Source organism: Staurois parvus, unplaced genomic scaffold (genome assembly GCF_062004578.1).
Source record: "Staurois parvus isolate SC_StPar_1 unplaced genomic scaffold, SC_StPar_1.0 ptg000607l, whole genome shotgun sequence".
Classification (NCBI taxonomy): domain Eukaryota; kingdom Metazoa; phylum Chordata; class Amphibia; order Anura; family Ranidae; genus Staurois; species Staurois parvus.
In genome coordinates, this window is record NW_028318403.1 from 1611395 (window position 1) to 1625038 (window position 13644).

At 42.9% G+C, this 13644-nt stretch overlaps 1 protein-coding gene across 3 annotated transcripts in view; it reads right to left on the reverse strand.

Moving 5' to 3' along the window:
- NECAB2 (N-terminal EF-hand calcium binding protein 2) overlaps positions 1 to 13644 on the reverse strand; it is a 355097-nt gene that overhangs the window by 36020 nt on the left and 305433 nt on the right. For all 3 annotated transcript variants that reach the window (XR_016315375.1, XM_089692863.1, XM_089692862.1), the window contains exons 7-8: positions 5675 to 5787; positions 1383 to 1462 (exon numbers count right to left, since the gene is read on the reverse strand). Coding sequence is in view for 2 of the 3 variants with exons in the window: in XM_089692863.1 (XP_089548989.1) it covers positions 1383 to 1462; positions 5675 to 5787 (193 nt within the window). In the remaining variant the exon portion in view is untranslated. The remainder of the gene's footprint in view (positions 1 to 1382; positions 1463 to 5674; positions 5788 to 13644) is intronic.

Here is a 13644-nt window from a genome sequence, read left to right on the forward strand (position 1 = left end):
CGGCCTGCCTTTACACGCACATGAACTTTAATGGCATCCCAGTCTTAGTCCGTAGGGTTCAATATTTGCAGCTATAACAGCTTCAACTCTTCTGGGAAGGCTGTCCACAAGGTTTAGGGGTGTGTCTATGGGAATGTTTGACCATTCTTCCAGAAACGCATTTGTGAGGTCAGGCACTGATGTTGGATGAGAAGGTCTGGCTCGCAGTCTCCACTCTATTTCATCCCAAAGGTGTTTTATTGGGTTGAGGTCAGGACTGTGTGCAGGCCAGTCAAGTTCCTCCACCCCAAACTTGCTCATCCATGTCTTTATGGACCTTGCTTTGTGTGCTGGGGAACAGTCATGTTGGAACAGCAAGGGGCCACCCCCAAATTGTTCCCACATGGTTGGGTAGCATGAAATTGTCCAAAATGTCTTGGTATGCTGACACCTTAAGAGTTCCCTTCACTGGAACTAAGGGGCCAAGCTCAACTCCTGAAAACAACCCCACACCATAATCCCCCCTCCACCAAACTTTACACTTGGCACAATGCAGACAGGCAAGCACCAAACCCAGACACATCCAATGGATTGCCAGTGAAGATTGATTCTCCCAAGGTCTTTAGCTATTGACTCTGCAGACAGTTGGTGACTTCTGTGCACTGTGCGTTTTACGTCATTTTACGTGGCTTCCCACTTGGTGGCTGAGTTGCTGTTGCTCTCAGTTGCTTCCACTTTGTTATAATACAACTAACAGTTGACCGTGGAATATTTAGTAGCAAGAAAATTTCACGTATGAACAGGTGGCAACCTATCACGGTACCACACTTGAATTCACTGAGCTCCTGAGAGCGACCCATTCATTCACAAATGTTTGTAGAAGCAGTCTGCATGCCAAGGTGACTGATTTTATACACCTGTGGCTATGGAGGTGATTGGAAAACCTGAATCCAATGATTTGGAGGGGTGTCTTATCAGCATGAAAAAAATGGGCAACTGGCATGTTCCGAAGGGGAGGCCAGCAATGCTTAGCCTGGCTCTGAAGTACACCTTTTAACTGGTTTACTGCAGCAGAGGAAGGTTGGGGTCTGGATGTGCTCCTTTTTCTATATGAAATGTGCACTACTCCTTTAGGAGGAATAGGAAAACTGAGTTATTATTAAAGCAATTAAATCACCATAGGTTGCCAGAGACAGAGAGGAGTGTGTAGCAGTCCTCAGATCATTAAAAATATTGGAATAAATGCATGGATTCAGATATGTAAGTCTAATGCACAACCCCAGTGGGCTTGCTACTCTGTGTCATATCTCATCACACACTGCCATGGCTTGTGAAGGAGCATGAGCCAATGTGCAAAGATCTATCACCGCACACAGCACTTTATTCACAGCAGAATGAATCACCTTGTTTTCCAGTCTCCCGATCAGCTCGGCCAGTCGGTTAATCTGCGCCTCCAGACCCTCTTCCTTCACATCTGAGCAACCTGCATGTAAAGAAACATGAAATTTACAGCCTACTTCTCTATAGGATTATTGGCAAACACCATTGAAAACGAGGATCAGCATCTCTAAGGTTATATATCAGTCATGGGCTTGGAGGACAGGATTATAGACACTGAAATACACAATTCACAACACAAACTAACTAGAAACTGAAACTAACTATGATAGAAGGAAAGCTCCAGGCTTGACAAAACAACCAGTCCATGGTAGGTACTGTCAGTTGCACTTAAACTGATTAGCCTCCATCAGATGTCTACTAATTTTTGATTGGGAAGGAAACAAAAAAACAAACAAACAACTGTTCTCTATAGCACAAAACACAGGCCAGATATCGGCACAGGAAGGCTTTGGTGAAGCTGTAGACAACAAATGAAATGGAATATTACTTTTGGGCCTTGAAATACATTAAAGATAAATAAAAATATGGACAAATGAAAAAAACAAACAAACCACTATTCACTCTATTTCTAAAAATAATCCCCGTCATGTGTCTAATATGTGTATTTCCTATGATCACCAGCTCCATCTAGTGGTCATAAGGCTGTATTATTTATAAAATACCACAAACAGAAAAATACTGCATTAAGGCCACTAAATGGAGTTGAAAATCACAGGAAATACAAATATTAGACACACTACAGGGATTATTCCTGATGGATGTGTGAATGCTGAGGCAGACATCATAGTGTATTTTTTGGAATGTTGTGTCTTGTCTGGAGTTCTCCTTTAAGTTCTCACATTCTAAACATTTCACGAGGATAGTTACTAGTACTGACCTTTACCATATACTAAGACTATCAGTCAGTGGATGCACAAAAAAAAAAAAGAACAAGAAAGTTCTACAACAGTTTACAGTTTTTTTTAATCATAGATCTGGGCATCTGCTACCCAAATGCCATTTTACAGACAACACGCAACCCAGAGTTTGAGGACAGCACTGGAGCCTGCTGGACTGAGAAATATGGTGAGCAATATACTTCATCCCGGCACTCCTGGACTAAACAAGCATTTAATCCCTGCAGTAGGGGTGGGAAGTTGTGTCTGGAGGGGTCCACTGCAAGGATGTTTTGTCTAATTTTTGGAGTTTAATACAGCAGTGAATAGAACTTACTTATAATAAGAACTCTGTTATTTAACTGTGGTCAGTATATGATCAGTTTGCATTTTTTATAATATATTTTCAAAATAAAACATTATTTTAACCAAGGCTGTCCTTCGAAATAGAAACATTAACGGGAACCTGCATATTCAAGGGAAGGTAACAGGCTCACTTGACACCCAACGTCTTTGCTGCTGATACCTACCTTCCCTGCTCAGCAATGGCATTCTTTACAAGTACAAGTTTCCTTTAATAGCCCTAGTGCATCCAAAGCTGAGAGCAAATATTAAACACTGGGGTGATGAAAAAAGCTATTTAGCAGTTTACAGTTGCAAGAAAAAGTATGTGAACCCCTTGGGATTACGTGGAGTTTTGCATCAATTGGGCATAAAATGTGCTCTGAACGTCATCTAAGTCACAACAATAGAAGAACACAGTCTGCTGAACATAATACTACACAAACATTAGATGTTGCCATGGTTTAATTGCACATAACATGTAAACATTCACAGTGCAGGGAGGAAAAAGTATGTGAGGCCCTAGATTAATGACTTCTCCCAGAGCTAATTGGAGACAGGAGTGAGCCAACGTTGACTCCAATCAGTGTGATGATATTATACAAAGAGTAGTACAAGCGCCTAAGTATAAAAGCAACAAGCTGCTATGCACAAAGAAGGTACCAATGACCCTAGGAGAAAACAATGTATGTAGAAAGTGCAGCGCTCGATAATAGAAATAATGGAAGAACAATAAGTCCTTATTGGATCATTAGTAAAAATATATATGCAAAAACGTAACAAAGGATAGTCCAGCAAATAAGTGCTTAGGGTGACTTGGATGTCCAGTATCTGTGTGATATTGATAAAGCAATGCGCACTCACCGGACGCGCATAATAAATGCGCCTTATATATAAATCATCCAGATGTCATCTGATGGTGAGTGGGCCTCCCTCTATTTGGTCTGAGGCAGATGATCCTCTTCCACTGGGGGTCCCCCTATGTGTTCCTGATGGATATTATCCCTCTGGTTGCTCTGGGTAGTAGTAATCCGTCCTTGGAGTGGATCTGTGGGCTAGAGTACTCCCCCAGGGGGTGACAAGGACACTCCCATAGTGTAGCAAGTTTAAAAGGATTTTATTAAAGATGCATCAAGGTAAACAAACATTAAAATCGTTGCAGACAGTAGTCTGTTAATGGACTGACCGACTGGTATAGTGAAATGGCCGCCGGAGCTCCACATTGCTCCGGCGGCGTGACGTCATGGCGTGGTGTGGCTCCTCCTCATGCCGTGAGGTCACGCCGCCGGAGCAACGTGGAGCTTCGGCGGCCATTTCACTATACCAGTCGGTCAGTCCCTTAACAGACTACTGTCTGCAACGATTTTAATGTTTGTTTACCTTGATGCATCTTTAATAAAATCCTTTTAAACTTGCTACACTATGGGAGTGTCCTTGTCACCCCCTGGGGGAGTACTCTAGCCCACAGATCCACTCCAAGGACGGATTACTACTACCCAGACCAACCAGAGGGATAATATATACAGTCAGTCGTTCGATAGATCGACTTGTGTACAACCAGCTAGCCCATACATGAATAGAAATTCAGCCAGTCCCTGCTGATCCAGCTGAATTTCAATCCAAGTATGGCCAGCTTAAGTGGTAAAGCAATGGTGATAGCAGGACTGATAATCTCTTCCAAACACAAGTCTGCACTGGCAGTTCCAAGATTTCTATGCTTTCATATTTCTTAAGGTTAAGCGGTGTAATTTACTTGTTGACACTTTTGTTCCCTTCATTCTCATGAACAAATCAGTGGGTGAAATGTACATCCTGGAGATGAATGGTGTAATTAGAGCCGCTGCAGGAAGCGGTAAGCCTGGAGTCCAGTTCCCAGCTGGAAAACCTAACTGCTTTTATGTGGCTAGTATGTGTTTTATAACCATTAATACTGATTTATTAATTTTTTCGTGATATGCCAGCCTCATGGAGTAAACAGAAAATTTCTTTTAACTTCCCTGACTTGGCAAAATCCTCTTTCATTAGTGCTTCACACACTTCGTTTCGATTCTGTCAATGCAGAAAGTGGTGGTCAGGACAAAGTGTGGGCAGCGGCTGATTGACAAGCCACAGGCTTGTGAATCGACAGTGATAAGACTTACAACCACATCCTTGTAGCTTTCTAGGCAAGCAGGCATAGCTTACGTGAGAGTGGCAACTGTGGTCTGAATTCAGGAGCAGTGCAGCATTGTTGCCACACCTGTACAGAAAGCTGCACTAGATGGATTTCAATGGCAGGTAAAACAGGTAGGGGAACAGATTTAGCATAAAGGATAGTGAGCGCTCTTATATATACAGCAGCTAGAACACTTCAGGTAACCACAATACCTCTAGAATCTCAATATAACCATAAAATAATCAAAGTGCAGCGCTCAGAAAAGTATGTATGTGACTGAAAATAGCAGAAAGTCAATAAAGTATCCACAGTGTTTCTCTGGAGTAATGCGAACTTCCACAGCCTTTACTGTCTCAAATAACAGAAATGCGCACTCACCAGAAACGCATGGGTTATGCGCATATATGATCAAACATTCCAGATGATAGGTACATCAAAGGTTAAGCAGCAGGCATCTCCCTCATGGTGGGTCATCACAGACTCCTTAATCAGATCCAGGGGTCCCCTTAAGGTCAGCCAGGTACTCCACACAAATCTCTTCTCTGGGTGGCAAAATGCTTTCTCTGTGGGGGTAATAGCTCCACATAGGAGCCCCAGAAAACAGATGCCAGAGATAGTGTAGTATTTCCCAGACAATTTTATTAATGTAAAGAACACAGCAGGGCAGTATGCACATTCAAATTCATGTACGCACAGGAAAAGCAGCAGTACTGACCCCAGTAAAGATGGCCGCCGGGCCTCCTCGTGGCTCCGGCGGTGAAATGACGTCACGCTCTGCACAGCTCCAAGGACTGCACTTTGATTATTTTAAGGTAGGGGAACAGGTTCTCCCCAATGTGGTCATCTCTACCATGTAATTTGAACACGCCTTTACAAAAGTATTTACATAGAAGGCCAGAATACATTATAATGTTCTGCTCACTGCTTTTGACGCTCTTCCTCAGGTCCTTAGTAGAGCTCCTACTTGCAGGGTAAGCGGGCACAGGTTCATCGTACCATCCATCCATCATCCCTGGTCCCTTACCATGGCAGTGTCTGAAATGGAAAAAATATAATACATGTATGTGAGCCTCATATTTGGAGACCCTCTTAATTTAATCAACATTTTCTTTTCCTCGGGTGAGTTTTAGCTCCCAGATATCACCCTCCATAAAAGAACACCACCCTTCTTCCTTCATGGAGACTGAGATGGATTACCGTAAACTCTAATTCAAATGATGTTACTGCAGTTAGCAACGGTATTCTAATGTCCTACTGAGCACAAAATCTAAGCAATTTGTCAGCAAATGAGGCAATGGCAGACAGAGCTTGCTTCTGTAAGCAGCCTCTTAACCCAACAGCTGCTGCTACCAGAACCTCAGAAAATGTGTCACTGTGTACTTGTTATTACAGGATGTTTCTGGGGAAGTGGAAAATCTGCAGGCAGGGAGTCAGTGAATGTGCTAGGCAAATTTAATAAAGTAAAGCAAAGATCAGTGGTCATATGTATCACACTTAGGGAGAAATTTAATAAAAATAAAAAATTGTATTTTAGTGACAGGAACAGTCAGACTTTTCAGCTGAGCTTCTAGTGCCACCTGTGAATCTTCCTCATATCCCTATAAGATATCTACTTGACTATGTTTTCTCAGCCAGGGTTCTATGAAACCCTAAAGTACCTTCAGAAGTTATGAGTTCCTTGACAATCTCCTGTCTACACTGGCCACCAATGTAAAGGAATAATTTTCACTGATCACTGATTCAAGAGAACAATACACTGACCATTCGTGTAGGGCAGGGGTCTCCAAACTCCTAAACAAAAGGCCAGTTTACTGGCTTTCAGACTTTAGGGAGGCTGGACTGTGGCCATTGGGAGTAAACAATGCATCTTTGGCATTAGGGGGAGGATTAGTGCCCTATTCTTGGTGTAAGTTGGAGATCTTAGAGGAATAGTGCCCAATTGTTGATGTAAATAGGAGGAATAGTTCCCCCTCGTAGGTATCAATAGGAGGAATAGTGCCCCATTGTAGGTGTCAATAGGAGGAATACTGCCTCATCATAGATGTCAATAGGAGGAATAGTGCCCCATCGTAGATGCCAATAGGAGGAATAGTGCCCCATCGTAGGTGTCAATAGGAGGAATAGTGCCTCATCATAGATGTCAATAGGAGGAATAGTGCCCCATCGTAGGTGTCAATAGGAGGAATAGTGCCCCATCGTAGGTGTCAATAGGAGGAACAGTGCCCCATCGTATGTGTCAATAGGAGGAATAGTGCCCCATCGTAGGTGTCAATAGGAGGAACAGTGCCTCATTGTAGGTGTCAATAGGAGGAATAGTGCCCCATCATAGGTGTTAATAGGAGGAACAGTGCCCCATCGTAGGTGTCAATAGGAGGAATAGTGCCCCATTGTAGGTATCAATAGGAGGAATAGTGCCCCATTGTAGGTGTCAATAGGAGGAATACTGCCTCATCATAGATGTCAATAGGAGGAATAGTGCCCCACCGTAGGTGTCAATAGGAGGAATAGTGCCTCATCATAGATGTCAATAGGAGGAATAGTGCCCCATCGTAGGTGTCAATAGGAGGAATAGTGCCCCATCGTAGGTGTCAATAGGAGGAATAGTGCCTCATCGTAGGTGTCAATAGGAGGAACAGTGCCCCATCGTAGGTGTCAATAGGAGGAATAGTGCCCCATCGCAGGTGTCAATAGGAGGAACAGTGCCCCATCGTAGGTGTCAATAGGAGGAATAGTGCCCCATCATAGGTGTTAATAGGAGGAACAGTGCCTCATCGTAGGTGTCAATAGGAGGAATAGTGCCCCATCGTAGGTGTTAATAGGAGGAACAGTGCCTCATCGTAGGTGTCAATAGGAGGAATAGTGCCCCATTGTAGGTGTCAATAGGAGGAATAGTGCCCCATCGTAGGTGTCAATAGGAGGAACAGTGCCTCATCGTAGGTGTCAATAGGAGGAATAGTGCCCCATCGTAGGTGTTAATAGGAGGAACAGTGCCTCATCGTAGGTGTCAATAGGAGGAATAGTGCCCCATTGTAGGTGTCAATAGGAGGAATAGTGCCCCATCGTAGGTGTCAATAGGAGGAATAGTGCCCCATCATAGGTGTTAATAGGAGGAATAGTGCCCCATCGTAGGTGTTAATAGGAGGAATAGTGCCCCATCGTAGGTGTCAATAGGAGGAATAGTGCCCAATCAAAGGTGTTAATAGGAGGAATAGTGCCCCATCGTAGGTGTCAATAGGAGGAATAGTGCCCCATCATAGGTGTCAATAGGAGGAATAGTGCCTCATCGTAGGTGTTAATAGGAGGAATAGTGCCCCATCGTAGGTGTCAATAGGAGGAATAGTGCCCCATCATAGGTGTCAATAGGAGGAACAGTGCCCCATCGTAGGTGTTAATAGGAGGAATAGTGCCCCATCGTAGGTGTTAATAGGAGGAATAGTGCCCCATTGTAGGTGTCAATAGGTGGAACAGTGCCTCATCGTAGGTGTCAATAGGAGGAATAGTGCCCCATCATAGGAGTCAATAGGAGGATGCCGGTGCCAAGTAGAAAAGAAGAAGAGGAGGAACGGCACGGGGGGAGCACATTGCTGGATCCTGGGACAGGTGAATGCATGTTTATTGCAAGTCAGAAACTGACATTTAATAAACAAAAATGACTGGAACTCCGCTTTAAGCAGTGGATGAATGATACCTGAAAATGAGTTTGAAGTTCCTCCCAGGTAAAGAAAAGTTGAAAGGCTTCACTAGACAGTACAACAAATAGCATTTTAAAAGACTCGCCATACATTTACTAATAGAGCATAGATCTGTTTGCATGCCATTCATATCTCCTGAGGATACAGGTCTACACCCTCCTGTTTCTCCTATGCACACATTCCTCCCCTTGGCTCTCCTTTAGTTCTTCTGTGTTTCACCCCGACCCCACCCCACAATTTCCAGCTTGGTGTCCGATCGATCTGTCTCTATAATCTCTATCCTATAGCTCTCTGTATACAGCTCTAAATTGTATCCTGATGTTTTCCAGCACACACCTACTCCTACATTGTACTGCAACTCAAAAAGTCTGCCTGGCCATTTATCCTGTATAGTCCAACTGTGTTTCTACTTTATCTGTTCTACATGTGAAAGCACACATCCATTATTCTGTTCCTGCATGGACCTGGTAGACCTGCTCCATTGCATTTTAACAACTTGCTTACCGGGCACTTATACCCCCTTCGTGCCCAGGCCAATTTTCAGCTTTCAGCGCTGTCACACTTTGAATGACAATTGCGTGGTCATGTAACACTGTACCCATATGAAATTTTTATCATTTTTTTCACATAAATAGAGCTTTATTTTGGACCCTGTCCAAGGGTCCAACAGCGGGATGATACTTCACAGGTCTTCGGGTCCCTGGCTCCGGCATGACTCCTTGTGGCTTCACAGCCAGCTTCCCACCATACTTGCTGTGCTATGTGAATGGTCCCGCGGCCTTCTGAGAACTATGACATGTCCCAGAAGGCTGCAGGCAAAAGGGGTGGGGGCAACTTCTGCTCGAATTGCCTAGGAGATCTGAGTGGAAGTGGGAGCGGGTGCCTGTCAAAACCAGGTACCCACTCCCTCCCAAAAAATAAATGTATCCAAAAGTGATACAGGACGGGGAGGTGGCAGAAAAGCAGAAAAAAACCTTTTGGACAAAGCTACGCTTTAAGGCCCCATGTACATGGGACACTTCTGAACGATGGAAACTGACTGCTGGAAAACGTAGGTTAAAAAACGTCTGTTTAACCGCGTTTGCGTTTAGAAGCGCTTTTTAAAGATAAGCACAGGAGAACCTCCCAAATGCCCAGAATACACTGAAAAGTGGTAAATTATTAACTCTTTCAGACTGTTTCAGAAAAAAAAAAGTATCACGGACAGTACTCAATTGTTTCTGTAGACTGTTTCAGAGAAAGACAGAGAGTAGAAGCGGAGACAGCAGTATGTGTTGAAATTAGCTTAGGTGTGAGTTGCTCATTAACATTTCTTTTGTTTCCAAGGGTGGGAAGGTGTCTAGTGGAGTGAGTCATTAAGGCCACCTGGCAGGTGGTCTTCAGGAGGAATGTGAGGTGTGAATATCTTTTGTTTCCAACAGTGGGAGAGGTCTGAGGTGTGAATTGGTCATTACAATGTGTGACAAGCTTGGTAGGAACATCCTGTTTTTAGTGTTTTGTCCATCTGAGTACCTTGAAAATGCTTTGCATGCATTTTTCATGATGAAAAAAGGCTCTAGACAGCATCAGAAACTGGATGAGTTAAAAAAAAATGTCAGATGCAAACGCTTATAAACGCGATTTGCTGCATTTACAAAGCGTTTTGCATTTGAAACGCTGATAAAATCAACTGCTGAACGCACGTTTTCTGCGTTCAGAAAAACGACTGTAAACTCAACTGCCTGTAAATGACTGTAAACGAAGATGTGTACATGGACACATAGGAAAAAATTAGGGAGAGTTCAGGGGCTGCTGAAAAAACGCTGAACAGCTCCTAAACGTTTATCAGCTTCAGTGTACATGGGCCCTTAAAGTGGATTTCACTTCCCCCTAAGGAACACAGACATAAAATATATTTTAATCACTATCTACTCTGTCCAATAATGCCTTTAGATTTACTGTAGTTTAACTGAATTCAAACCAGAAAAAAATGTATTCTAGTTACAAGCAGGGGCGGGCTTACCATTTGGAAACTCGGGCACTGCCCGAGGGCCCGGGGTCAGTAGGGGGCCCCATGAGATGCCCTTGGTACCTTTTTCATAGGCTTTTTTGAGTTTGGGCAAGGACACAGGGGCCCCATGATCCCCTATTGCCCAGGGGCCCCATGAGTTGTCAGTCCACCCCTGGTTACAAGCCTTGAGTCGATATGGTTTGCTCCCATATTGTTCATTTACTCCTGCTAAGAACATAATACAGAGCTTACAAAGATATGCAAGAGGAGTGCAACAGGGGAAGTAAGTGTCATATAAAGACGTGCTAAAGGGAAATTGAGAATACCAACACAGAAGGGAATGGAAGTATAAAACCAGAAGGCGGATGAGGCCAAACAGCCCACAGAGGAGTTCGTTTGTCAAACCGTTGCAATTGTAAATGTCGGAACTGAAGCAGAGTAGCCAGCGGAGGTCTGTAAAATGTATTATCTTGTCTGAACTATTTTCCCTTTCCTGGCACACAGTGATTAGAAGAAACAATTTGGCAGTTCCTACTTCTACAGCATCACAGATATTTAGAGTATATTAAAGTCGATCTTCACAAGGATAGTAAGGTCTGCGTTTTTTTAGGCTAAATGCATACTGATTTTTTGAGGCTTACAAAGTTGCCTAGCATAAAATCTCAGTGTTTTTCCACACCTGGGGAGCTGTAGGTGGCACGTCCAGCTAGCCATAGAAGTGAACGGCTATACATGGTCATACTCGAATAAATACTAATTTATTTGTGTATTGGTATAAACATGAGCGTATGATATATTCCTTCAAAATACAGAATCGCGAATCTTTTTGCGTTTACGCTGAAGCACAGTTGCATACAGTGATTCACTTCTATGACCAGCTGTAGCTACCCAGGCATTAGAAAATGTTGGGATATTATCCTGGGCATAGTTTTTAGACCTCCAAACATTCATGTGCATGTAGCCTTAGTGTGATATCCTCTCCTCTTTCAGAACCACAATAAATGTAAAAAAATACCTGTGGGGAAAACAAAAATGAGATAATATACCTACTTTTCCCTCGACTTGGCCCAATGTACCTAGATGAGGATGGCAATGTCATTATGGCAACGTCATTATGGCAATATCTACGGGAATGCTGAGTAGTCCAAATCTTGCCAAGAAGAAGATCCTATACTGTACTGCAGCATCTTCTCGCAAATTTGGAGTACTTAGCGTTCGCTGGGATCTTGTCGGCAGAATGGTGACATTATCCCCCTGCACAAGGGAAGCCGGTGGATAGGTAAATACAGTCATGGCCAGAAATATTGGCACCCCTGCATTTCTGTCAGATAATGCACCACTTCGCCCAGAAAATTGTTGCAATTACAAATGTTTAGGCATTCTCATGTTTATTTCTTTTGTTTGTATTGGTATGACACAAAAAAATTAAGAAAGAAAAAGCAAAATCTGACACATTCCACCTAAACTCCAAAAATGGACTGGACAAAATTATTGGCACCCTCAAATTAATATTTTGTAGCATACCCCTTGGAAAAAATACCTGGAATCAATCACTTCCTGTAACCATCAATGAGTTTCTTATACCTCTGAATTTTGGACTACTCTTTTTCACCAAACACTCCAGGTCTCTCAGATCAGATGGGTTCCTTTTCCCAACTGCTGTTTTGAGATCTCTCCACAGGTGTTCTATGGGACTGAGATCTGGACTCATTGCTGGCCAGTTCAGTATTCTCTAGTGCTTTGTCTGAAACCAGTTTTGGGTCCTTTGTGACGTGTGCTGTGGGTCATTGTCCTGCTCTAAGACAGATGATCTTTGACGGAGAGCCAACCTTCTGGCACTGGGCCCTACATTGCATGCCAGAATTTTTTGGTAGTCTTCAGATTTCATATTGCTATGCACATGGTCAAGACATCCAGTGCCTGGAGCAGCAAAGCAACCCCAAAACATCAGTGAAAATGTTTGTTTGTAGAGACTTTATTCTTTTCTTTAGAGGCCTCATTTCTTTTTCTGAAAATAGTAGAATGTTGGTATTTACCAAAAAGTTGTGATTTTGTTTAGTCTGTCCACAGCACATTCTCCCAAAAGGATTTTGGCTTCCTCAGGTAAGTTTTGGCAAACTCCATCCCTTTTCATTTAGCATGGCATCATATAGTTCAAGCTGACACAGTTGTACCCTGTGCTTGAAAGTCAGCTTGAATTTGTCTGGAAATTGATCAAGGTCTTTTAGCCTGCATTCAAACAATCCTTCGTTGCAATCTTTGATCAACTTTTCTCCTTCATCCAAGTGCAGGGAGATTAGCTACAGTGCCATGGGTTGTAAAAGTGACAATGTTGCGCACAGTGGACACAGGAACATTAAGATCTCTGGAGATGGACTTGTAACCTTGAGGTTGTCCATGCTTTTCCACAATTTTTGTTCTCAAATCCTCAGACAATTCTTTGCTGCTCTTTCTCTTCTCCATGCTCCATGTGACACAGAGACGCACAACAGAAAGGTTGAGACAATTTTCACCAGTTTAACTGATTGCTATATTGTGTGATTTCTATATTGTCAGCACCTGTTAAGTGATACAGGTGAGTTTAATTAAAAATTACAGAAGCATCATAAACTTGGAAAGCAATTATTTTTTACAATTTTGTGAAGGTGCCAATAATTTCATTCAGTCCATTTTTGGGGTTTTGCATGGAATGTGTCAGATTTAGCTTTTTGTTTCTCCACTTTTTTGTGTCATACCGAGATAAACAAAAGGAATACACATGAGAATGCCTAAACATTTGTAACTGCAACAATTTTCTGGGTGAAGTGGGGCGTTGTCTGATAGAAATGCAGGGGTGCCAATATTTATGGCCATGACTGTATTTACCTATCACCAGCTTCCCTTGTGCAGGGGATAATGTCACCATTCACTATGGCCTCTAGTGGGTATAAAGCCTAAAAAATCATAAAATGAACTCAAGGAAACATATTAAGGAAGCACTTGGAACTTTCAAACTTGCAGTCAGATGAAGGAAAACGTCAAACAGTTCTGGAGAGGTGGTTCCCACACAGCAAGGTTTCCCTCAATGGACACCCGGTAGTAACTCAAACCATAGAAATACAAAAAGGAGCACCAAACCTGTGGGGTCTGTTGCCTCTAATATGAGCTGGATGTTTTTAGATATGCCAATTAATAATTCAAATCTTCTAGCACTCTTTTGTTTTCATTTTT